This window comes from Felis catus, chromosome D1 (genome assembly GCF_018350175.1).
Source record: "Felis catus isolate Fca126 chromosome D1, F.catus_Fca126_mat1.0, whole genome shotgun sequence".
NCBI lineage: Eukaryota > Metazoa > Chordata > Mammalia > Carnivora > Felidae > Felis > Felis catus.
In genome coordinates, this window is record NC_058377.1 from 56,360,023 (window position 1) to 56,384,302 (window position 24,280).

The 24,280-nt window shown below is 38.1% G+C and overlaps 1 protein-coding gene across 8 annotated transcripts in view; it reads right to left on the reverse strand.

Moving 5' to 3' along the window:
- The window catches only part of UVRAG (UV radiation resistance associated), a 300,321-nt gene that overhangs the window by 201,622 nt on the left and 74,419 nt on the right, over positions 1-24,280 (reverse strand). For all 8 annotated transcript variants that reach the window (XM_045038710.1, XM_045038712.1, XM_045038709.1 and 5 more), the window contains exon 6: positions 19,214-19,299. In XM_045038710.1, the coding sequence (XP_044894645.1) occupies positions 19,214-19,299 (86 nt within the window). The remainder of the gene's footprint in view (positions 1-19,213; positions 19,300-24,280) is intronic.

A 24,280-nucleotide genomic window follows, 5' to 3' on the forward strand; every position in this document is an offset into this window, starting at 1 on the left:
AAACTATTGTCCACGTTCTCTTCTCAGATTACTGGATTACTAAACCCTGTACCTAATTGATCCCAAATTCTCAAAGTTGATCACGTAGCATGCTCCGTGGTTTATATTCTAATTCTTGATTGTCAGTTTCTATACACATTCTCACAAATATATATAGTCTTAACTGTTTGATCATCAAGAATGTTAGAAAACCTATAAACCCAATCTAATAACAATAAAAACATCAGACATTTCAATAGAAGGACATTCTACAAAACACCTGACCAGCAATCCTTAAAACTATCAAGGTCATCACAACAAGAAAAGTCTGAGAAACTGTAACAGTGAAGAGGAACCTCAGGCAACATGATGACTAAATGTAATACAGTATACAGAATGAGACCCTGGAAGAGGACATCTGAATAAAGTATATGGCTCTTGTTAATAACAATATATCAATATCGGTTCACTAATCATAAAGAAGGTAGCACTGTGAGATCAAAGAAAGTATGTATATTGATCTTTGCCCCCAGTTCCTGGCATAGAGCTCCTAACTAACACCCTTGTCATTTCCTAAATCATTAAAATACTATAAGCACTCCGGTTCCTAACACACAGCTCCTAAATTCCTTGTAATTTCCTGGATGTAGCAGCATCTTTGTTCAAATGAGATGACTCTTGGTGGGGTCCTGAATGATGGCTAATCATCAGAAAGACCTGAAGCTTAGAAGCTTGAAATTTCCAGCCCTGCCTCCCATTCAACAGAGAGGGGGAAGAGGCTGGAGATGAAGTTAATAATTGATCACGCCTATGTGACAAAGCCTCCATAAAAATCCCCATAATTTGGAGTTTGGAGAGCTTCCTGGTTGCTAAACACACAAAGGTGCTAGGAAAGTGACACACCGGGAGAGGGCCTGGAAGCTTCGCACCCCTTCCCACTTGCTTTTACACATCCATCCCATCTGAATGTTCATCTATACCTTTTATCATATCCTTTTAAAATAAGCTAGTAAACACTAAGTAAGCTGTTTTCCTAAGTTAAGTGAACCACTCTAAGCAAACTGACCAAACCTGAGGAGGGGGCTGTAGAAACTTCTCACTTATAGCTGGTTGGTCAGGAGCACAAATGACAACTCGGACTTAAGACTGGCATCTGAAGTGGGGGGTAGTCTTGCAGAACTGAGCCCTTCCCCTATGGGATCTGATACTACCTATTTGGATGCAGTGTCAGAATTGAGCTAAACTGTAGGACACCCAGAGGGTGTTGCAGAATTGCACCGTGTGAGACAACCCCACATACATCTGGGGTCAGAAGTGTTGTGAATGAGGCAATGGTGTGAGAGTGAAGGAGAAACAAAAGAGGACTGAGTTGTTCCCCCTCAACCTTACTAATGGAAGATATTAGGAATAGGAGAAACGGGGTACAGGGTAAATGAGAACTCTCTGCACTATCTTACAATGTTTCCGAAAAACACTCTGTAATAATAACATAACACATAAAAAAAAAAAAAGTAAAAACCAAATAAAGAATAGCTCATTTCTCATAACATCAGACTCAGGATGTTTATAACACCATCATGAAAAGCCAATACCTAAAACGCTGGTAGAAATTAGCCAACAAAACCTGAAAAAATAGTCCTTATTATTTAAACAAAGAATATTTTTTAAAAAAAAATTCGGCCAGATTATAATCGAGCCTAACAAAAACACAACCAGCAAGATCAACAAACCTGTTTTTGTCACTGACTCCTTTCCCAGGGGATTTAGTGGACAAGATTCTCTTTGAAAATATCAACTTAATCCTCGTCCACACACTTTTGAACTGATGTCACAATTCCAGCGTGAAGATCTTGAAAACTGAGCAAAGTGGTCTATCTCACATTCTAAGACTGATAAAAGGTAGGACATCTGGAAAGATGTTCTGTGCCAAGCACATCACATGAGAATAGGCAGCGGAGCCCAGGTGGGCTCTTCCTCTTCAGAAACTTGACAATTACACCATTTTTTGACACAAGATATTTACCAACTTTCATGATTAGTTATCTCCTCATACACATACATATACCACACTTACCCCAATCTAAGTTCCGTGAAAGCAATAACTACCTTTCTATCTCTTTGTACTCAAAGCCCTTCACATGTGAAATTCTACAGAATGATGAACTGCCAGCATTAGATTAAAATGGAAATAACCAGTTTTTAAATCGAAGTGAAATTCACGTAACATACAACTAACCATTTAAAGTGTACGATGTGGTGGCACTTAGCGCATTCACAATGTTGTGCGACCACCACGTAATCACAGACTTTTAGAGAGAACTGAATTCAACTATCACCCTCCCCTCCCCCTCCTCCAATGGCTAAAAAATATCAAGGCCCTTCCTCCTTTACTACATGTTGGTGTTCTCCTTAAACCATTCTGTGATTAAATTAGTATGTAGTGATGAAGACAGAAGGTAGACCACTCCTGTGATGGGGGCTCCCCTTCTCCTCCAAAAGAACACTTTCACTGGTGCACACCTCTACTGCTAAAAAGTACCTTCTTATATACAGTCTGTATCTGCCTTCCTTTGGCTCCCACGGGACTCACATTATGCCACCTCCAGGATTTGTAAGCTATGACTGTCAGGCCAATTATTGTAAGCCTTGGTTTCCTCATCTGTAAAAATGGGGATATTAATACCTATTGGGAGAAATAAATAAGGTCATGTATGTATGGCTCACGTGGGGCTCAACTGTTTTCTACTACACCCTGCATAGTAGCCAGCTTGGAGATGGAAGCAGACATCTTCCTTGCAATTCACAGCTGTCTTCCCGATCACCGCCCTCTCTGTGCTCTAAAAACCTCCATCCCTTTAAGGCACATACTGATTATACCACTTTCCCTCCTCACTGCTGCTATGCTATAGTCCTCCGATTCCAGCTTAGTAATTGAAGATTTTAGTACCTGACTCACCATCTCGCCTGCCACTACTCTCATCACTGTTCTTGACGACTTCCACACTCATGTAGAAGATCCATCCAATCCGTCCAATACGCAAACTTCTCAGGTTCTTGACCTTCACCCAGTTCCACCACTTATCTCTTACTTTAAATCACAGTAACTTCAGCTCAGGTCATGGTCTCACAGCTCATGGGTTCGAGCCCCGAGTCAGGCTCTGTGCTGACCTGCTTTGGATTCTGCACCTCCTTCTCGCTCTGCCCCTTCCCATCTCACGCTCTGTCCCTCCCTCTTTCTCTCACTCAAATAAACACTAAAATCAATCAATCAATCAATCACAGTAACTGTAGCACCTTCAAATAAACCTTTATGTTTTTATTTTTTTTAATGTTTTTATTTTATTTGAGAGAGAGAGAGAGAATGAATATGATCAGGGGAGGTGCACAGAGATAGAGGGAGACACAGAATCCAAAGCAGGTTCCAGGCTCGGAGCTGTCAGCACAGAGCCTGATGTGGGGCTCGAACCCACAAGCCCTCAGATCATGACCTGAGCTGAAGCCAGAGGCTTAACCGACTGAGCCACCCAGGTGCCCCTAAATAAACCTTTACATAAACATTTAAAAATTTTTAAAAAATTCAAGCCCTGCGTCGGGCTCTGTGCTGACAGCTTGGAACCTGGAACTTGCTTCAGATTCTGTGTGCCTCTTTCTTTCTCTGCCCCTCCCCTGCTCATTCCCTCTCTCTCTCTCTCAAATAAAAAAACACTACAACAAATAAATAAATAAATCACAGTAACTGTAGCACCTTTTAAAAACCCCAATTTCAAGCAGCCCAACCTCTGACCGTCACCATCCATATTTCCACATCACTCCTCACCATCACTCCTCCTAGCACTTTTTCACTAACCATTACTTCCTCATGTCCTTACTTCTCTCCTTGCCCAGCTTACACATCATTATAAATCACTCCAATGGCTCATTCTTCGCCTTTAACTCACCTGGCAAAACCCTAATTCCGGTTAAATCTAACTCGTTGCCTTCTCCACCTCTGTAAGCAAGTGGCTGAATGATGCTAAAGAAATACACTCAAGCATGCTGAATAGTCTCCCTTAAATCTATAACCAAAGAATGGTCTCTGAACCAGAAGCATCAGGTTCACCTGGGTGAGTTACAAATGCAAATTCCCAGGCTTCATCCCAGACCTAGTCAATCAGCAATTCTGGGTTGAGCCACAGCACTTAGTGTTCTGCCAAGCTCTCCAGCCAATTCCAAAGCAGGCTAAAGTTTGACAACTATTAGGCTAATTAATTCTCTCTCTCTCATTCTCCAAGACGACTATTTTCACCCCTTCTCTTTTCTTTTCAAACGTTGTAAGTTCCTTCCAACTTCCAGACACCTGGCTGATCCTACTGAGAAAAAAAAAAAAAAAATCCTACGGGGGACAACTTATTCATTCTCTGACTACCAAATTTATCAAGTGATTCTATACTGTAACCAAAAACTCTGCCTTCCCCAGATGCACAGCCCTTCTTCCTAACGCCAAACATTCACTGGTACCTGAGTTCTCCTGTCCTTCACTTACCAAAGGTTTCTGAGCCTGCTCCTATCCCCTCTCCTCATGCATCCACAAATTTTCCTTCAGCTCATGAAGACACTCCTCCTACCTCAAAAAACACTTCCCTGGCTGGACCCCTTATTTCCCTCCAGCTTTAGTACCACTTCCCTGTTCCTCTGGATAGAAAAGCTTCACAGGAGTAGTCTGTACTTCTTGTCTTCACTTCCTCACTTTCATTCTCTCCTTCACCTACTCCTACAACACCGTCAACATGCTTATACATGTCACCAGTGAGCTCCAATTTGCTAAAGTCAGCATTCAATTCTCAGCCTTCAACTTACCAAACCAACCAGTAAGCATTCGTTTCAGCAGAGCACAACCCTGAGCAGACTTGATCTACTTTGGCTCTGGGACACCACAGCCTCCTAGATTTCCCTTGACCTCATTAGCTGCCCTTTCTCTGCTCTATCCTCTTCCCAAACGTTGAAAAACCTTGAGCAAAATCTGGAAGGTGGAAGCCATTCTTCCAGCGGCAGCGCCAGGCTCTCTCCGGTGGGAGCTTCTGCGGTAGCCAGTGTCCTCACTCGGGCATCTGGCGAGTGTGGGATGGTGATTTCACTGGCAGCAGTTTTGTGATGACAGGATCACAGGTTTGATGGGTTGACCTTGAAGACTAGTGGTAGTGTGCCGCTGAGGCTAGCAGCAGCCTCCCAACTTCTACCCCTCCAGCCCTCTAATGATGGGGTGTCTATAGAACACCCAATTATCTGTACTAAATCTCTTTCTGATGAAAATATCTAGAGTGCTTGGTGTTTCCTACCCTGAACCTTGATTGACAGAATTCCCAAATTCACATCTCTGGCACCAATTAACCCCAATATCAAAACTGCATATCCAACTGCCTCTCAGCACCCTCACCTTCACAACTAATACCTATCTCAAAACTCAGCATGTCCCAAATATATTCTTGATTCCCCATTCCCTGCTGCTTCTTTCCCCCGCAGGAATCTCACAGCATTTACTTTCATAAATACCACTACAATTGACCTAGTTGCTCAGATTAATTATCTAGAAGTTATCCTTAAGTCCAATTTACCCCACATATGCACACTGATTCCATTAGCAAGTCTGGTTAGCTCTATTTTCAAAATATGTCCAGAAAAGTACCACTTCTCTTAATTTACCTCAACTGCTACCAGAACAGCCTAAGTCACTCTCACCTCTTACCTGCAAGTGACAAGAGTCTCTTAACTAATCTCTCTCCTGCCACTCTCCCTCCCCTCAGTCTGTTCTCCATGCCAGACCCATTTTCTTTAAATAAAAATCAGATCACATCACTCCCCTGATCAAAACCATCCCATATTCTCCCATCATACTTGGGAAAAAATCTAAAACTTTACACAATCTAGCCTCTGCCAACTTTGCTCACTATAGACTAACCGCTTACCTGTTCTTGCAACAAACCAACCTCACTCCCACCTCAGGGCTTTTATACTGCTAATTGTGTCCTCTAGAATGTTCTTCCCACAGATACCCACACAGCTTGCTTCCTTCTCTCTTTCAAGGCTCTGTTCCAATATTTTCTTCTCAGTGAGGTCTTCCATGGTCACCCTATCTAAAATAACTCATCATGGGACTTCTGGGTGGCTCAGTCAGGTAAATCCAACTCTTGATTTCAGCTCAGGTCATGATCCCACAGTCATGAGATTGAGCCCCACATCATGCTCCACACCGACTGTGGAGCCTGCTCAAGATTCTCTCTCTCTCCCTCTGCCCCGCACCTCTACACACACACACACACACACACACACACACACACACACACACTCTCTCTCTCTCTCTCTCTCTCTCACTCTCTCTCTCTCTCTCTCTCTCTCTCTCAAATAAATTAATACATACATACATACATAACTCCTTCTACCATCCTCAGTACTCTTGATCCCCTTTAGCACTATCATTATTCTACCCACAGGAAAAATATACCTATATATTTATTCTATAGAATGTGGGTGGCAGCATGGGAGAAAGGAAAGGAAATCTATCTGTCTGGCTCTGTCACAATCCAACCTTATGCAAGTCAATTTCCCTTTCCGGATCTGTTTCCTCACTACCGAAATAGGGATAACAAAAAATAGCATACATCACATAAATTTGCTTTGAGGATTAAACGAGATAAAGCATAGAGAGGATTTAGCTGGCAATACACATTCAATAAGTGCATCTGTTTTAATACTATTACCCAATAACTTTTTGCCAACTTAATTCTAAGGCAGCAACTATATAGTCAAAGTCCTCTTTTCTCTAAGCTAAATATCTTCTATTCCTAACTAGTTTTCATATGACTGCTTTAAAACCCCTCTAGGGGCCATCTCGCCTAGATCTTCTTCATTAGAGTAAACAGGGACTCAAGTTAAACAGAATATTCCAGATGTGAGCTAATGAAAAGTCCATGAAGACTTGATATGGACACTGTATTTTAATTAATGCAACATTAGATCATCTTAGCTCCTTTTTGAAAGTTGTTGAGTCCATTTATTGCTTACACTGAGTTTTTCAGATGTTTAAATGTCCCCAGAAACGGTTTAAAGCCAGTCCTATTCCAAGGTTCATACCTGACTCTGTCACTAGAAACAAAGAATCTGTGAGATCGAATAATCGGTGCTACTGTGGAAAACTCATTTTACCTCTAGGGCATCAGTGTGCTTCTTACAGAATCAGAATTTAAGGATTGGAGGCTTGAAAATAGAGAGGGATGCCAACCAAGGAAAAACCATCGTCCAATCTCTTCACACAGAGGGAAAAGAAGTAAAGGGAACCACGTGGTCATAGAATTATAGAGACACTCCTCAAAGGCAAACCTGCAGGCTTGACTCAGCACCTCCAACATGGGAAGGCACAGAGATGAGTATGCTAAACATACTTCGGATCGCTCTAGGAAATGAAAGCCTCCATTGTGCAAGTGCTAAAAGACTCTGAGAAATGCCCGGCCCGCTCTACAGTCAGGTGCATCACCAAGGAAATTTTATTGGAAGGGATATGGATACTGTTAGGCAGTTTCAAGGAGAGAAAGAAATGTCACAGGGAATTCTTCCATAAGACGGAGAAATAGATTAGAAAGGCCTTTGCCATTGAACATGTCTGGACTCTGAAAGCATACTAGCTCAATTTTTCCAAGCTGCGGTTTGCTTCCCAGTAAAACAGAATTACAATAGTAGCATGCGATTGTGAATATTATAAAAATATGTATGCTAAGTTTTTTGCATTAAATGTCTTCCATGTTTTAGATACTCAAATGTTATTTTCCTTCCCTACCACCTGTGTAGGCATACAGAAGGGTGAGATTCTCACTTACTCCTACAATACCAACAAAATGTTTAGAAATTATTAATTTCTCAATGAATAATGAGACTCCTTTGCTTGCTGTATCTGTTAATATACCTTAGTAGAATACAGGTCCCCAAAGTAAGAATCTGGCTTCTCACGTTAAGACAGTACTTCTAGTCCTAAAGGAGCAACCATAGGAATGAGGCTATTATTATTACAATGTCCACTCTCCTCAAGAGATAAACATGTTGACTCTCGGATTCTCTTCCAAGGTAAAATGTCCCACTTTTAAAATAAAGTTTATTTCAAGGGTCAGGTGCTATCCTGATAAGCATAACATATTAATTCTCCTAAAATCTCTGATAAGTTCTCTTAATAAAACAGCATGTAAAAAAATCAAGTTATGGGTGGGGTAGGTGTTTAATGGTAAGCGGTTATTTTGATTGGCAGAGACATCAGGGTGAAATCACCAAAGCTTGGAAAGATGCCTTGGAACATGCCTGGCCCCAGTGTGAATGCAGAAGTTACAAGGCAGCTATGCGGGGTGTGACGGTAAAGCCATCATTTGCAGTGACTTCTTAAACAAAGCAGTCTCAGTAAAGCAGCCCTGTGAATTCAAGCCAGAACTGAAGGACAGGGGGAGGGTCAGAGAACATCTCTCTCAGGCAGAAGACTACTCTTATCCGTACCTGCCCTCAGTGTACGCTCTGTGCCTCTTTGCACTGATTTTATGCACGTAACTATCCCAACAACATTTAAAACTTAACTATTGCTCCAAACCAGGAATTCTAAACACTGCTTTGGAGAGGGCTCATTTAATTTACCCACTATGTTCCTACTCTCTGTTGAACATTTAGTAGACTAGAGAAAATAGACTTAACAGCATGAATAGCCTACAAAAAAGTCCCAGTTAAAGACGATCAGATCCATCGGTCAACTCAGTTAATAAACCGGAGTTAATTTACCATATGATGCCTTTACATGGCTTTCATTAGCAAATGCTTTGTCTAAAATTAAATACTCAGATATTTTATATTAAAAACATAGTATCATTGGGAGAGAACATATCCAAGGTTAGTATTATCTTTGGAAAGGTGATTAAAGATCTATCATTTTAAAAAATTCCTCCAAAGACCTACCTATTATTCAGCTATTATCCAACCAGGTTGTATTTTATCCAGTATTTATTAATTTAACCATTCACTCATTTAACAAATATTTACTATCTTCTCTAAGTCAGGTTGGTGGTATATGTCGGGTTGGGGATAATATTGTAAACTAGATCCCAATTCACTAAGCTTGTGTAGTTTAAGTTCTTCATTCTCTTTCTAACATTTTAAAGGCAAAAAGTATCTCAAATAATTTGTGTTAGCTCACACAGTAAAAGAATTCTTCAATATCAGAAAGCATCTTGTCCAAGAGGAATTCAGAATATAACGCTATTTCTCACTGAAATTCTAGGGTGGTTTCTGGGCTTAGAAAATATGCTGTAAATTATTAAAATGATCAAGAGAATTATAAAATAAAAACATACATACCATTTCAGCAATAAATTTAAAAATCTACAGGAAATACATGGTTTCTTAGCAAAAACTAAACTAGATGATTTAACAGCTAAATTCTAACAGACCTTTAAAGAATTTAAAATTTCCAAAATTATTTAATGGGCTTCAGCTGAAGATGCTGCTGCTTAACATATATAGTTATATTTAGGCACTGTACTAAGTTCTTCACATGAATTCATTGAATCCGCCAAACAACCCAATAAGGGTGATGCTATTATTATCATTTTACAGATTAGGGTCATAGAAAAAGATGAAAAACTTGCCAATTCAATTTTAAGATCTGAGGAAAAATGGTTACCTACCCTGCCCCACTCCCCCACCCAACGCCCAAAAAACAACTACATGTTACAAATGCTACTCACCAACCTGATTTATAGTACTGAGCAAAAGAATACCCTATAGCTAATTAATAATGCAATATCCGGAAATCTACATTCTTTATTACAGTTATAAATTAAAGGAAGAAAAACATGTTAATAATAAATGCCTTTGGAAAGGCATTGCCAAAACTTCAGTATCCATTCCTAATAAAAAACATAAAATAAACAAGAGGAATTATTTAAAATATCTTCCAAAATTAACAAAACATTCTGAACAGCAAAATATTGGACATTTTCAATTAAACCAAGAACTGGACTAGCATGTTCACTATTTCCATTACTTTTTGGCATTATTTTACAAGTTCTAGAAGTTTTAGGAAATGCAGTTAGAGTAGAAAATCACTGTAAACACTGGAGAAGAACAAATAAACCTACATTTTATTGATGATAATGAGTATATGCCAAGAAAATCTAAGAAAGCTTTCCTTAAAAACCAATAATAACAAGAAAAATACCTTGACACAGACATAGAAGATTTTCTTAAAATTACAGCTTTTCCCTATGAAGCAATGGAAATGGAAAATATACTTTATACAATAGTGTAAAAACGATACCGTACTTAAAAACAAACTTAGTGGAAAAGCACATGATCATATAAAGAAAAGTATAAAATCTTATTAAAGAAATAAAATAAAATTTGAACAAATATATAAGACATACCATGTCTGGATGGGAATACTAATATCATAAAAATGACAGTTCTGTCAAAACATATGAAGCCAATGGATACAAAAATTCTCATTCAAATTCTAATAAAGTTTTCTCTAAGAATAGGACAAAATAACCTTAAAGTTCATATGGAAGAATAAAGTTCTGAGAACAGCCAAAAACAGTTATGAAAAAAAGAGTAGCAAGAAGGGGATTTGCCTTGATTGCACCACATATCAAAAACCCACCCTGATGAAATCAACTTGAAATTGGCAAGGGAATAGACAAAAAGATCACAACCAAAAAGAGAATCCAGAAATGGGCCCAGCAGATATGAGCTTTGAGTATATGACAAAAGTAGTATTTAAATTCGGTGGGAAAAAATAGGTACCAGCACAACTGGATATTCACCTGTGAAGAAAATTAATCTACCTCACAATATATGGGATATCTACATACATATTTAAGAATAATTCCAAGGCGTATTGAAGATTTCATTTAAAAAGTAAAATAATATAAGCCTCAAGAAAATTATAAAATGTATGCAGAACCAAAGTGTAAGAGAGACTTCTTAAGCCAAGACAGAGTACTCAGGAGCTATACAAGAAAAAGTAGAATTATATAATATAACAAACATAAACTTTTGTATAAGGCATACCAACTCAAGATATAATTGATAAGTTTGGAAACAATAGCAAGGACTCTTAAAACTTTATGAAAAAAATGTAAGCAACTCAATAAAAATAGATTAAGTATATGAATACGCAAATTCACAGAAGAATACACTAAATGGCTAACAAACTCAAGAAAAGATGTTCACTGTCACTTGTAGCTCAGATGAAACACTTACACTGAGGCTAATGAGATTTAATAAAAAACACCAAAAAATGATTTCCCACTGCCAGCAGGGATTCAGGATAAGGAATAACGCCACATATTATTTGCACTCTTCGAGAAAACAATCTGACGTCTCTTAATATTAACAACTATACACACCCTGTGACAGAAGTTCCACTCCTGGAAATTTAATTCACACAAATGAATACATCATAAATATAAAGATATAGATACACAGATATATAGATAAATTTACGGCAGTGTTGTGCATAGTGGCAAAACATACAAACAAAAAACCAGAGCCATAGTAAATATTAACACCTATCAACAGGATACTAGTTGAAAAATATGGTACACCTCTATCATGGACTATTATGAAACCATTAAAAGAGTGAACTGAAGAGATTTGTACATGGAATACTGAACAAGAAAAATAAGATATAGAGTCATGTATATACTATCCACTATAATTTTGTCAAACAATTAAAACTCTTATCACACATACATACGTATGTATATGTGTATGCAGTGATATCTATGACATATATATAAAAGACCATGGGAAAAAAATACAGACACACATCAAATTGTTAACATGGGTGAGCTGGTGACTATGGGTCACGTGGACATGTGTTCCATGTCTGGGTGGCATCTTAGCTCAGGCTGCTATAATAAAATACTATGGACTGGATGGGTTATAAACAGAAATTTATTTCTCACAGGTCTAGAGGCCAGGAAGTCCAAGATCAAGGCACCTGCTTGGCTGGTGTCTGGTGAGAGACTGCTTCTTGGTTCACAGACAGTCATCTTTTCACCATAATCTCAGATGGTGGAAAGGACAGGTATCTCCCCAGGGCCTCTTTTATAAGGGCACTATCCCCATCTTGAGGGTAGACCCCACAAGCCCCATCTCCAAATACCATCACACTGGGGATTAGGTTTTAACATATGGATGATGACAAACATTCAGGCTATAGCTTGTGTTTTTCTGACAGGGTAGTGGGGGAGAAAGGCTACAAGAAGCAGACAAGCCAAAATGTAAACCGAAGGAGAAAAACGTGGCACCTAAAATTATTTCGTTAAAATTCTACTTTTGCAAACACATATATGTATGTTTAAGTGTATTTATGTATATGTATACATATTTATGTGTGTGGGGAGAGAAAGACGAATAAATAAAATGTGCTATTACATATAAATACTGTTTTTGTTTAACCAAAGCTGACATCAAATACCAAAACTTTGCATTTAAAATTTTGCTTGAACACCTTTCTAAAACTTAACACGTGTCCCTGCGTTCTGACACAGGCTCTAATAATCACAACTTTACATTTTACTGATGGTTTGGTATCAACGTGCCATAATGGAGAAAAGCACATGTCCAGACCTTCTTCAAACCTGCTTTGACATTTGTTTGTACTGTGGTGCTAAGCTAGTCATTTCACCTTTCTGTGCTTCAGTAGAGACAGCATTAGCTAAAACCAACACGCTTTACTAAGTACTTCTCATTATTAACTTCAGTTATGAACTGCAATATGGAGATGTGCTTGGGTATAGGACTGACACACATACAAGATGTAATCTAACTATGCTTTTTTACTTAGTCTCTCTTTACAGTTGGACTACTTCTCCCTACCCTTCTTTTAGTAGTGACAGTGCCGTTTATGAATCCAAACACAGTGACTTTAAAGGTAGGACAGTAGCTAATATGACTTACCACCCAATTATGTCCCTGAATCAAAGACTAAATCAGAAAGAGAGCAAATTACCAGCAAGCTTTCACTGCTCTTTGCTGTCAGTGTGTCTATGTTAACAGGAATCCTCTTGATTCCCCTTCTAATTTATTACAAATGACACACTGATACTGAATAAGAGCCTAGTCTCTGCTACAAATGGCAAAATATAGGAGTTTTAGAACATAAATTCTATGATAATCTTTTGCCTATGGCTGGGTTCTTAGCCATATTCCTTATACTTGCAATTACCAAAGAGAGATCATTAGGCAGAAAGAGGGAAAGACCCTCCCTCAACCAAAGCTGGTTATCATATCCCAAATTTAAAGATTATAGACAGGGTAATGCCCTTATACATCTCATCCCATCTGTTTTCTAAACATTACCCGAAGAATAATGCATTTGATGTAAGCATTTCCTTTTTAAAATTGAAATTCTATAGGAGAAAGTATTTTCTATCAAAGCAGGGAAAGGGAGGGGAGTAACAATTTACCTCCAGACAGCCAGAAAAAGGTCTTCCAGAAAAATCCATACAAGGAGAGTAAGATTAAAAGTCCCAAAATCCTGAAATCTCGCCAGATGTTTTGTGGAGGGCAGGGGCAGAAAGAAAAGAGGCAGCTGAAGGTTCACAGATGTGATGACATTTTCAACACTTTTTAGATAATGGCCTAGAATTTTTTTACAACTCTCATTTTGCCGGATGCAAGCCAAAACCAATCACTAAAACAATAAAAACCCCTGTAACCTGAAAAATTGTTCAATTTGATCAAAAGAGCTTTTATTGTCTGCTTAAGAGATACGTTGTGATAGGGCTTATGCAGAGACCAATAAAACAGAGATCCTGCCTAAAGGATCCCTCAGTTTGGGGGTGCTAACAGGAGAGAGAATCAGACAATGAATAATTATAACACAGTAAGTACTCAATAAATGCTAGCTATTAGTTGCACAGGCAGTGGTAGGAGGACTTGAAAGAAGGATACTAGTCCCTACAGAGTGTTCAAAACAATGTCCTTTGAGGGGCACCTGGCTGGCTCAGTCAGTGGAATATGCGAGTCTTGATCTGGAGGTTGTGAGTTCAAGCCCCACGTTGGGTAGAGATTACTTAAAAAAAAAAAAAAAGGAGCAACATCCTCTGAATACCACATTAAGAAGTATGGACTTCTGGGGCAGCTGGGTGGCTTAGTTAATTAAGCATCCGACTCTTGATTTTAGCTCAGGTCATGACCGCACAGTTGTGAGATCACACCCCACATTGGATTCCACTGGGCTCTGCACTCAGCGTGGAGCTTGCTTGGGATTCTCTCTCCCTCTCTCTCTCTGCCCCTTCTCCCCCTCAAAATAAATAAAGACACTTTAAAAAGAAGAGGAAGAACAACAACAACAACAACAACAACAACAACAACTGTGGACTATATCCTGTATGTGATGGCTCAAAGATTTCTAGGCCCAATGAGTAGCAAAACCGATATTTTCTTTTAAAGGATACTCTGGCAGCAATGTGGCACATAAATTGTCCCAAATCAATATAAAAGATTAGAAAGGAGTAAAATATACTGATTAAGAATATGGGCTCAGGAACTAGAGTTTCTGGATTTGAACACAGGCTAACAGGAACTACTTGCGTGACCTTGGACAAGCTACTAAACTACTCTGTGCCTCAATTTCCTCATCTGTTAAACAGGTATAGAAACAGATCTCAACACAGAGAGATGCTGTAAAATTAAGAGAGTTAATTAATGCCAAGCACTGAGAAAAGTTCCTGGCAGAAAGTAACTGTTCAATAAATAATAGCAGCCAATTGCATGCAGGAAAAACTGGTAGTAGGGAGACTAGCTGGGAGGTCAGGAAACAGTCCCAGAAAATAGAGATGGGAATAAAGAGGGGTATGTTCTCTTGGGTGCCTGAGATGATGATATATAGGACATCAGACATCCAGGGAAAAGAAAAGGAAGAGAAGCATTACACCAATGAGTGTAGCTCTGGACACGTTAGGGCTGAGATTCCTACAGAACATGAAAGTATAAATGTCTAAGGGTCACTAGAAAATACAGACCAGAAATCCAAAAGAGGGGAAGGAACTAGAGGTACAGATTTGAGAGTTACTAACACGAGGGTGTGTTGGGTGCAGCTGTAGTCATGGAAGAGAACACTCTCAGGGAGAAAGAATAAAGCAGAAGAGCCATAGGATCCACAGGACCTAAGTCTCCAGGGTCACAACAGCATCCATGGGAACTCCAACATAACCACGAATTGTCAGTAAGACCGACAGAGAGAACAAAATATAGCCATATGTAATAATCCCTTCCTTTAAGAAGTTTTCAGTGTTGCTGGGGAGAAAAGACATAAACCCGTTAAATAATTTTATTGTGATTGTTCAGGATTTATAAAAGGAACTCTAAAAGCAGAGGTTGGATGGTAGACATTAGAATGGCAAGAAAAGAAAGAAATTATGTTGAAGATTGAAAAAGTTAATGCTAATATAAAAACAGAGCACTGGCACTGAGAAGAAAGCGAATTCCAAGATGGGGGAAGGAAAGGGGAAAATGAAAACTATTCTGTATTGAATGTCTACTCTATGTCAGTACTGTCTTAGGACCTTTTACGTCTTTTACCTTATTTAATTCTCATGATATCCCTATGAGAAAAATATTGCCATTTTACACAAGTGGTTTGAGGCATGCCGAAGTAATCTGCCCAAAGGTTTGCATCCAGTTATGGGCCTACGACACTGTTAGGACTGGAACGAAGGTGGAGGGCCCATGAGCCTTCACCATACTTCCACTTCTTAAACTGGCAAAAGCAGGTCATGTCAAGAAGAGGGAGGGGCAATAAAAACTACTAGAAGAACACCAAGATTATCTCACTACAGGAGAGCTACCTTTTTTGAGGAAGCATGAAAGGAACAAAAAAAAAAAATGAATTTTTAAAAATCAAAAGTAATCTTTCAGTCTCAGAAAACACACCGGATTACAACTGTCTCCCGCTTCCAGCCTCATCCCGCTGATCCCACATTGTCCCCACAGCTAGAGATCTCAATTGCACACCAACCACATCACTCCTTCTCCTTCTAACCTTTCAATAACTCCGTATCACCAACAGGATTTGAAAAATCAACAGAACGAAGAGAAGAAAGTTATCCAACAAGCCTAGGAACTCTTTAACCTAGAAGGAATAATAGAGGAAAAAAAGTTAACTTCTAAAAATAAATGCTCACTTGTACTTTATAATCCAACTTGTCTCAGTCCAAAACCATAAAATAAATGAAATTTCAAGTGCCAGTCAAAGAGCAACATTGACACCTTGTGGTGAACATCCTAATTTAAGGTATCGAATGTAACGAGTAAAGTGGCTCCTAAGTAAGTGGAACACTTAATCCAGGCATTTCCAAGGGTTAGAGAAGCACAGATTTAATTACCATCACACACACTGCATGTAAATTTGGAAAGAGCTGCTATTACTTTGGTAACACTGAAATTAGCCTACGTTTTTAAGTACGGGAGGAAAACTCTGAATAAAACCTCAGGTCACTGTCTTCCTACGAAATGTCACAACACATCTGACATGGGGTTCTAATGCTCTGGTCGTAGATGCTGCAAAATCCTTGCCTTAGTCAAGATTTCCTATTTTTCCGAGGCATTCACATTTAAAAACTGGAAGGAATATAGGCATCCTAGTGGCAGAACAACATAATGAAAATCATTAACTAGAATATACTCTCAAAAAACAATCAAGAGATCTGGGTTTAGTCCTGACACCAAATGACACTGAGAATTTTGTGAAGTTAAGTGACATTAAAGAATTCAGACTCTGTGTTTTCACATAAAATTACCGATCAAGAAGTAACAATTTCATACACCAAAAAAAGGCATCAGGGAAAGAAAAACATATTACTTTTAAAAATTACTCCATCACCAATGTTGACTGAGTAAAAGAAGGGAAACTGAACAAAGCTAATCAGCACAAAATTAAATTTCCCAGAAAGCACTCTACACAAATCATGGCAAGAACTATGAGAAAAAAAGAAGTTTTAATTTAGCAGATAAATGATGTTTACTCTTTACTAATGTCTAAGAGAATTATCAGAAAAATTTCCATCTTACTCCTTAATGTTGACAAGTACAATGTAAAGTTTCTAGTTCCAGAGTAACTCTCCGGGCTCAGGTAATTTGGTTGATACATAGGGGCTTGACCTGATTCAAAAGAATACATCTATGTTACCAGCTATAAATGATTTACACAGTGGTAATGAGAAGGCCACTGCTAAGAAGGCATTTCAAACTGCTGACACCCCTGAGGAATCTGGAAAGCATCTTAGAAATGAAACCCCTAAGACATATTATCATTGCAAGAATCAATGTTAAATAAATGAGCAACTAACTACCAAATGCATCTGATGATTTTGAATTCATGGAGGGCTCTGTGATTTTCAAAAAATTTTCCCTGTCATTATGCTATGTGCACCTTATAACAACCTTAACAACCACCAATCTAGAAAGGTAAGACTCTGAAAAGGATCTGCAAAACTTGCTTGCCGGAAAACCTTCACACCAACTTCCAGTCTAGCTCTTACTTGCTGCGTGCTCTCAGATTAATCATTTAACACCTCTTGGCCTCAGCTTCTACACTGAAGACAAGGGCTGATCCCTGATGTCTGAACACAAAAAGCTTCTAAGACAGTAAGAGAATAACTGTGGGAATGCGTATAAATTACACAAATTTATAACATTGCTGCTTCCCACCTTTTAGAAGAATCCGAGAAGTTAAATGAATTCAGATAAACCAGGGATAACTAAAGTCAGGGTCAAATTAACCAAAGCATTCTCTGTTAAACCATGCTGCTTCCCAAGATCCTACAGTATTTCTTCAGTTCTTATTTTCCTATCCCATTAGAGAGCGCTCAATACTGCCTGAATCTCTATTCTCTTAGTTTCTATGATGCCGCCTTGCCCAAATCCTCCTCTTTTCACAGACTTCATATTTCTTTTTCTTTTAATTCTCTGGATTTCTCTAATAAGATCACACCATCTCACACTTGGAAAGTATCTTTAAAATAGTAATATCCATACCCTCATTTCACTGAGAAAGGCAGGTCAAGAAATATCAGTGGCTTACCCAAATTTCAAACTATTTCTGTACATTCTTCTTTTTAATACTTAAAACTCAATGTATTCCCAAATCGAATAGGCTCAAAACTATGAGTTATATATTTTGACACCTCCTGCTTTCCATCCAGTTACCAATCCTGTCCATTCTCTTACATATCCTAAGAAGTCAAAGGGGAAGTACTTTCCAGATAAGAATCAAAAGTCATCAAATGTCTGTGGTTACTATAGTTGAAATCATGGTCTCTTAAGAGCAATTTACACAGGCATGTGACCAAACTTTATCATCATGTATAATAAGATTCAAGATTTGCAAAGGAAAGGCCCATTCCATAATGTTTATAAAATAAACAATCATCCAATTGGACAAGAGTCCAACCATCCTTCTGGACTCTTCCTCTAGTAGATATATTGAGGATGTCTAATGGTCTGAAATTTATGATGTGTTATGTAAACATTAGAAAATTGCTGCCAAAATCAAATTTCAATGAACCATCTGTCTAAGTAGAGTGAACATAGGCTGAATGTCCCTGTTACCTTTATTTTGAACTGCATTTATTTTGGTTGCCTGCCTCCTGGGAAAATGTCCTTGATGATCTACCACTTTGAAAATTAAAAACAAATCTAGAAAATTTTCAAAATGAAGCCCAGACATTATGAAAATATAGAGTTAAGGCATTTAGTTAAGCCTCTGAGCCTGAGATTCATGCAAAGCTCCTGTGCCTTGCCAAATATGATTCTTTTAAGATGAACAGCAGGTCAAAGCTCTAAGCCATGTCTGGGGCTATTGGAGGGCTTTTTTAGTAATGTTGTAGTTGTTAAGATTTTGATAAGTCTAAGTTCTGTACCTCTGGTTGCTGCTCTTTATAGTACAGAAAACCGGAAAACAGCTCATGTCCCTGTTTTGAGATCACTGGCTTCCAATCATTCTCTCCCACTGTCCAGAGAAAGGAAATGGCTTTCCAAAGGCTTTGAGAAACAGATAAACTTAAATCACTGTAGCTACAAAATTTATGAAGCTCTCACAAAAAAATGCTAAGCCTGAATAACAACTTCTAAAGCTCCCATACATTTCCTCACACAGAAATGTCACAAACTCAAAATGAGGAACATTCTTTAGAAAATGCAGGCAGTTTCAGAAGTTTCTTACCGCAGCAAAGAGAAGACATCATAAGAATTGCGAACACAGTTCTGATCCACCTGAAGAAGAATATTCTTCTGAGCAATTGAATATCCCTGAAAGACATTAATCAACGAATTAATGAAAGTAAAACAATAAAATATGTGTAAAAATTAATCTTAATGTCTGTCTTCTAAAAATTATGATTTAGAAACACCTCAGTAAATTCAAACTGTTATTTCAAAAAGTACAATTCCCATACTTAAAAAAGGTAAGTGAATTTAAAATAAGTATCTTCTAGTATTTTCCCACAGAAGTCATATTTCACATTAGATTGTGGTGAACTTCCCAGGGAAGTCCCAGAAGTCTTTTTAACATATCATGTGACTGAAGAAGAGTATTAACAATAATATTTCAAGTAATGTGTAGCCATCATATATAATGTTTTTATGGAGGAAAAAGCCATTCCAAGTTCTAATTAGGAATACCAGAAACATTTCTACTTAGTGAAATAAAGGTGGTAGACGAAAGGATGATTTCTAAAGAGAACACAGCAAAATTCCATAAGAAGAACAGAACAGGTACCTGTCACTTAAGAAATGCAAAGTAAATAGTAGTCAAGAAAAAGACTCTGCACCCAGACCACCTGGATTACAGTTTAAGCCCTTAAGACAGCAGCTCTGTAATCTTGAGCAAGGCACCTTAACTCTCTTAGTTCAACTTTGGTTTGTTTCTTCATTCATAGAAATTCTTCATTCATGGAAATAATAACATTATCTACCTCACCAACTCCTGTGGAAATTAAAAAAGTTAGTATTTGTAAAGTGAAAAGTACGTAATAAGTACTATATAAATGTTTGCTACAATGCTAATATAAGCATTTTTTTAAAGTTACATTGCCAGAGACAGTAGAAGGTTATTAGGAGAATATGAACAACTTTATGCTAACAAAATGAATCAGATACCCTCTAGAAAAAATCAACATGCCGAAATGGAAATGAAACATCTGAACAATCCTGTATCTATTTTTTAAGTGAATAAATAATTGAAAAGCTTCCCACAAAAAAAGAAATCTAGGTGCAAAAGGTTTCATTGATGAATTCTATCAAACATTTAAGAAACAACATCAATTGGGGGCTCCTGGGTGGCTCAGTCAGTTAAGCGTCTGACTCTTGGTTTTGGCTCAGATCATGATCTCAACAGTTCAAGAGTTAATGAGTTTGAGCCCTGTGTCAGGCTCCACAGGGAGTGTGGGGCCTGCATGGGATTTTCTCTCTCTCTCTCTCTGTCTCTCTCTCTCTCTCTCTTTCTCACTCACTCACATGTATGTGTTCTCTCTCAAAATAAATAAACTTAAAAGAAATAACACCAACTTAACAAAAAAATTAAAATAAAATAAAATACAGGAAAAGAGAACAATTTCCAACTTATAAGACCAGCATTACTGATACTAAAACTTGACAAAAACACATACACACACAATTATAGACCAATATCCCTCATGAACACAGACACAGAAATCCTTAGCAAAATATTAGCAAATTAAACCAATAATATAGGGGCGCCTGGGTGGCGCAGTCGGTTAAGCGTCCGACTTCAGCCAGGTCACGATCTCGTGGTCCGTGAGTTCGAGCCCCGCATCAGGCTCTGGGCTGATGGCTCAGAGCCTGGAGCCTGTTTCCGATTCTGTGTCTCCCTCTCTCTCTGCCCCTCCCCCGTTCATGCTCTGTCTCTCTCTATCCCAAAAATAAATAAACGTTGAAAAAAAAATTTAAAAAAATAAACCAATAATATAAAGATAAAACAATAACATGTCATTATTGACTGAATTTATTCTAAGAATGCAATACTGGTTTAGCACTTAAAAATTAATCAATTAGAAAAATACATGATAGGGGCGCCTGGGTGGCTCAGTCGGTTAAGTATCTGACTTCAGCTCAGGTCAGGATTCCATGGTCATAAGTTCAAGTGCTGTGGTGGGCTCTGCGCTGACAGTTCAGAGCCTGGAGCCTGCTTCTGATTCTGTGTCTCCTTCTCTCTCTGCCCCTCCCCTGTTTGTGATCTGTCTCTCTCTCTCTCTCTCTCTCTCTCTCTCTCTCTCTCAAAAAAATGAATAAACGTTAAAAAAAAAAATAAAAAGAAAAATACATGATACAATTGTAAACCTATCTTGATGGCAAACAATTATAAAGATGTAACTTGTCACAATAACATAAAAGTGGGGGTACAGAGCTATTTGGAAGAAAAGTTTTTGTGTAATATTAAAACTAAATTGGTATTAATTTGAACTATGTGGTCATAAATTAAAATCCTGATTGTAATCCCCAGGGCAACCACTAGAAAATAACTAAAAGATACATTGTCTGAGAAATGAGAAAGAAATAAAAATGTTATATGAGAAAACATCTAACACAAAAGAAGGTAGCAATGGAGGAATAGAGAAACAAGATATAGGAAAACAAATAGAAAATCAGAAGTCCTTCTGTCTCTATAATTAATTAAGTGTAAATGTATTAAATGCCCCAATTAAAAAGCAGAGATTGGCAGAATGGATTTGGTTTTAATGATCCACAATATGATATCTACAAGAGTTGCACTTCATTTTTTTTCAAGTTTATTTTTATTTTGAGTGAGAAAGTGTGAGCGGAGGAGGGGCAGAGAGAGGGGAGGGAGTGAGAATCCTAAGCAGGTTCTGCACTGTCAGGGCAGAGCCTGATGCGGGGCTTGAACCCAAGAACCATGAGAGCATGACTTGAGCCAAAACCTAGCGTCGGACGCTAGACTGATTGAGCCACCCAGGCGCCCCAACAGGAGTTGCACTTTAGAAACAAAAACACAAATAATAAAAAGGACAGAAAGATATTACATGTAAGCAATAACCAAAAGAGAGCTGGAGTGTCTATACTAATATCAGACAAATAGACTTTAAGACAAAAAATGTTACAAGAGACAACGACATTGTATAACGAAAAAAGGGTCGGGAAGATGTAATTATAAACATATATGTACCTAACAATATATAATAAAATATATGAAGCAAAAACTGACAAAACTAAGGTGAGAAATAGCTGGAGATGTCAACATCCCACTTTCAACAACAGATAGCACAGCCATACAAAAGATAAACAAGGAAACAGAAGACATGAATAATACTATAAATCAACTAGACCTAACGGACATATACAGATTGTTCCACCTAACACAACCATATAGACATTCTTCTCAAGTGCATATGGAACATTCTCCAAGCTAGACCATATGTTCGGCCACAAAACAAGTCTCAGTAAATTATTAAAAACTGAAATCATACAAAGTATCTTATCTGACCACAACGGAATGAAACTAGAAATCAATAACAGAAGGAAATTTGGAAAATCCACAAACTGCAAAGTAAGCAACATACTCTTAAACAACCAGTGGGTCAAAGAACAAATCACAAGGAAAATTATTAAATACTTTGAGATGATTAAAAATGAAAATACAACATATCAAAATATACAGAATACAGTGAAAAAGTGCTGAGGGAAATTTACAGTGGTGAACATCTAGATTTTTTAAAAAAAGTAATAAAGGGCTCAAATCGATAACCTAAACTTCCACCTTAAAAAACTAGAAAAAGAACAAACTAAGCCCAAAATAAGGGAAAAAATAATAAATATTAGACCTGAGATCCAAATAGAGAATACAAAAACAATAGAGAAAATCAACAAAAGTTAGTTCTTTGAAAAGATCAACAAAATTGACAAACCTCAAGCTTAGACTAAGAGAACAAAAGAAGACTCAAAAGCACACTAAAGTCAGGAATGAAAATGGGAACATTACAAAGCTTATAGAAATAAAAAGTATTACAGAAGATGTGAACAACTGTATGCCAATAAATCAGATAACCTAGATAAAATGGAAATTGCAGAAACACAAAAACTCCCCAAAATAGCTCAAGAAGAAATAGAAAATCTGAACAAACCTACAACAAGTTGTTAAGTTGCTGATTAGCTAAACTACTCCACGGAATTGCTACCTCAGCAACACATTTTGTTTGGTCATTCTGTTTGTTTGTGTGGTCAACACATTTTGTTTTGTTTGCAAGGACCTTAAACAGACTCTAGACCTCTAAGGGAAGCACGTGTCCTAACAAGCAGGCCACAGAGACACAAGTAAATGTACGTTTGCTTACATGAATTAATGACAGGACTTGTGATCAATGGTCTCTCCTGGTTCCCAGTGCCTGTATGCTTTAAGTGTCCTTTACCCATCAGGATAAAAATCTTGATGGAGTTCACAAAAACACTGCTCTTTTTGTTTGAATGGACAAATCTAGCCCCAGCCCAGGAACTCCAAAGCACTCCACCCACAAACCCTACCTAATAAAGGTACTTTAACCCAGGTTCTGCCTCTCTCTGTACTCTGCCTTGACCTCTTGATGTGGCCCCTGACGGCATGTCCTGTAATTCCTCCAGGACCTGTGAGTAAAAAACTTTTCTGTTTCAACATCTCTTGTGATCTGTTACCAAACCATGGCTCACCAACCAGCACCTTGTGCTCCACCTAATAAATGTTAATTTAATGAAGTCATAACACAAAGAAGTTATGATCAGGAATCATAGAACTCCCAGCAAAGAAAAGCCCAGGACCACATGATTTGACTGGTGAATTCTACCAATCATTTAAAGAAAAAATAACACTGGAGCAACCTGGGTGGCTCAGTCAATTGAGTGTCCAACTCTTGATGTCAGCTCAGGTCACGGTCCTGTAGTTCATGGGACTAAGCCCCGCATTGGGCTCTGTGCTGACAGCAGAGCCTACTTGTGATTCTCTTCCTGCCCCTCCCACTGCTCGTGTGTGCTCACACTCTCCCGCTTTTTCAAAAATAAATAAAACTGAAAAAAATTTTTTTTAGTAAAAAAGAACACCAACCCTTCTCAAAGTCTTCCAAAAAATGAAAGAGGAGGAAATACTTTTTACCTCATTCCATGAGGTCAGTACTATCCTGATACCAAAGCCAGATAATAACAAGAAAATTATAGATTAATATCCCTGATGAATGAATATAGATGGAAAAAATTTCAACAAACTACTAACAAAGTTAATCCACCCATA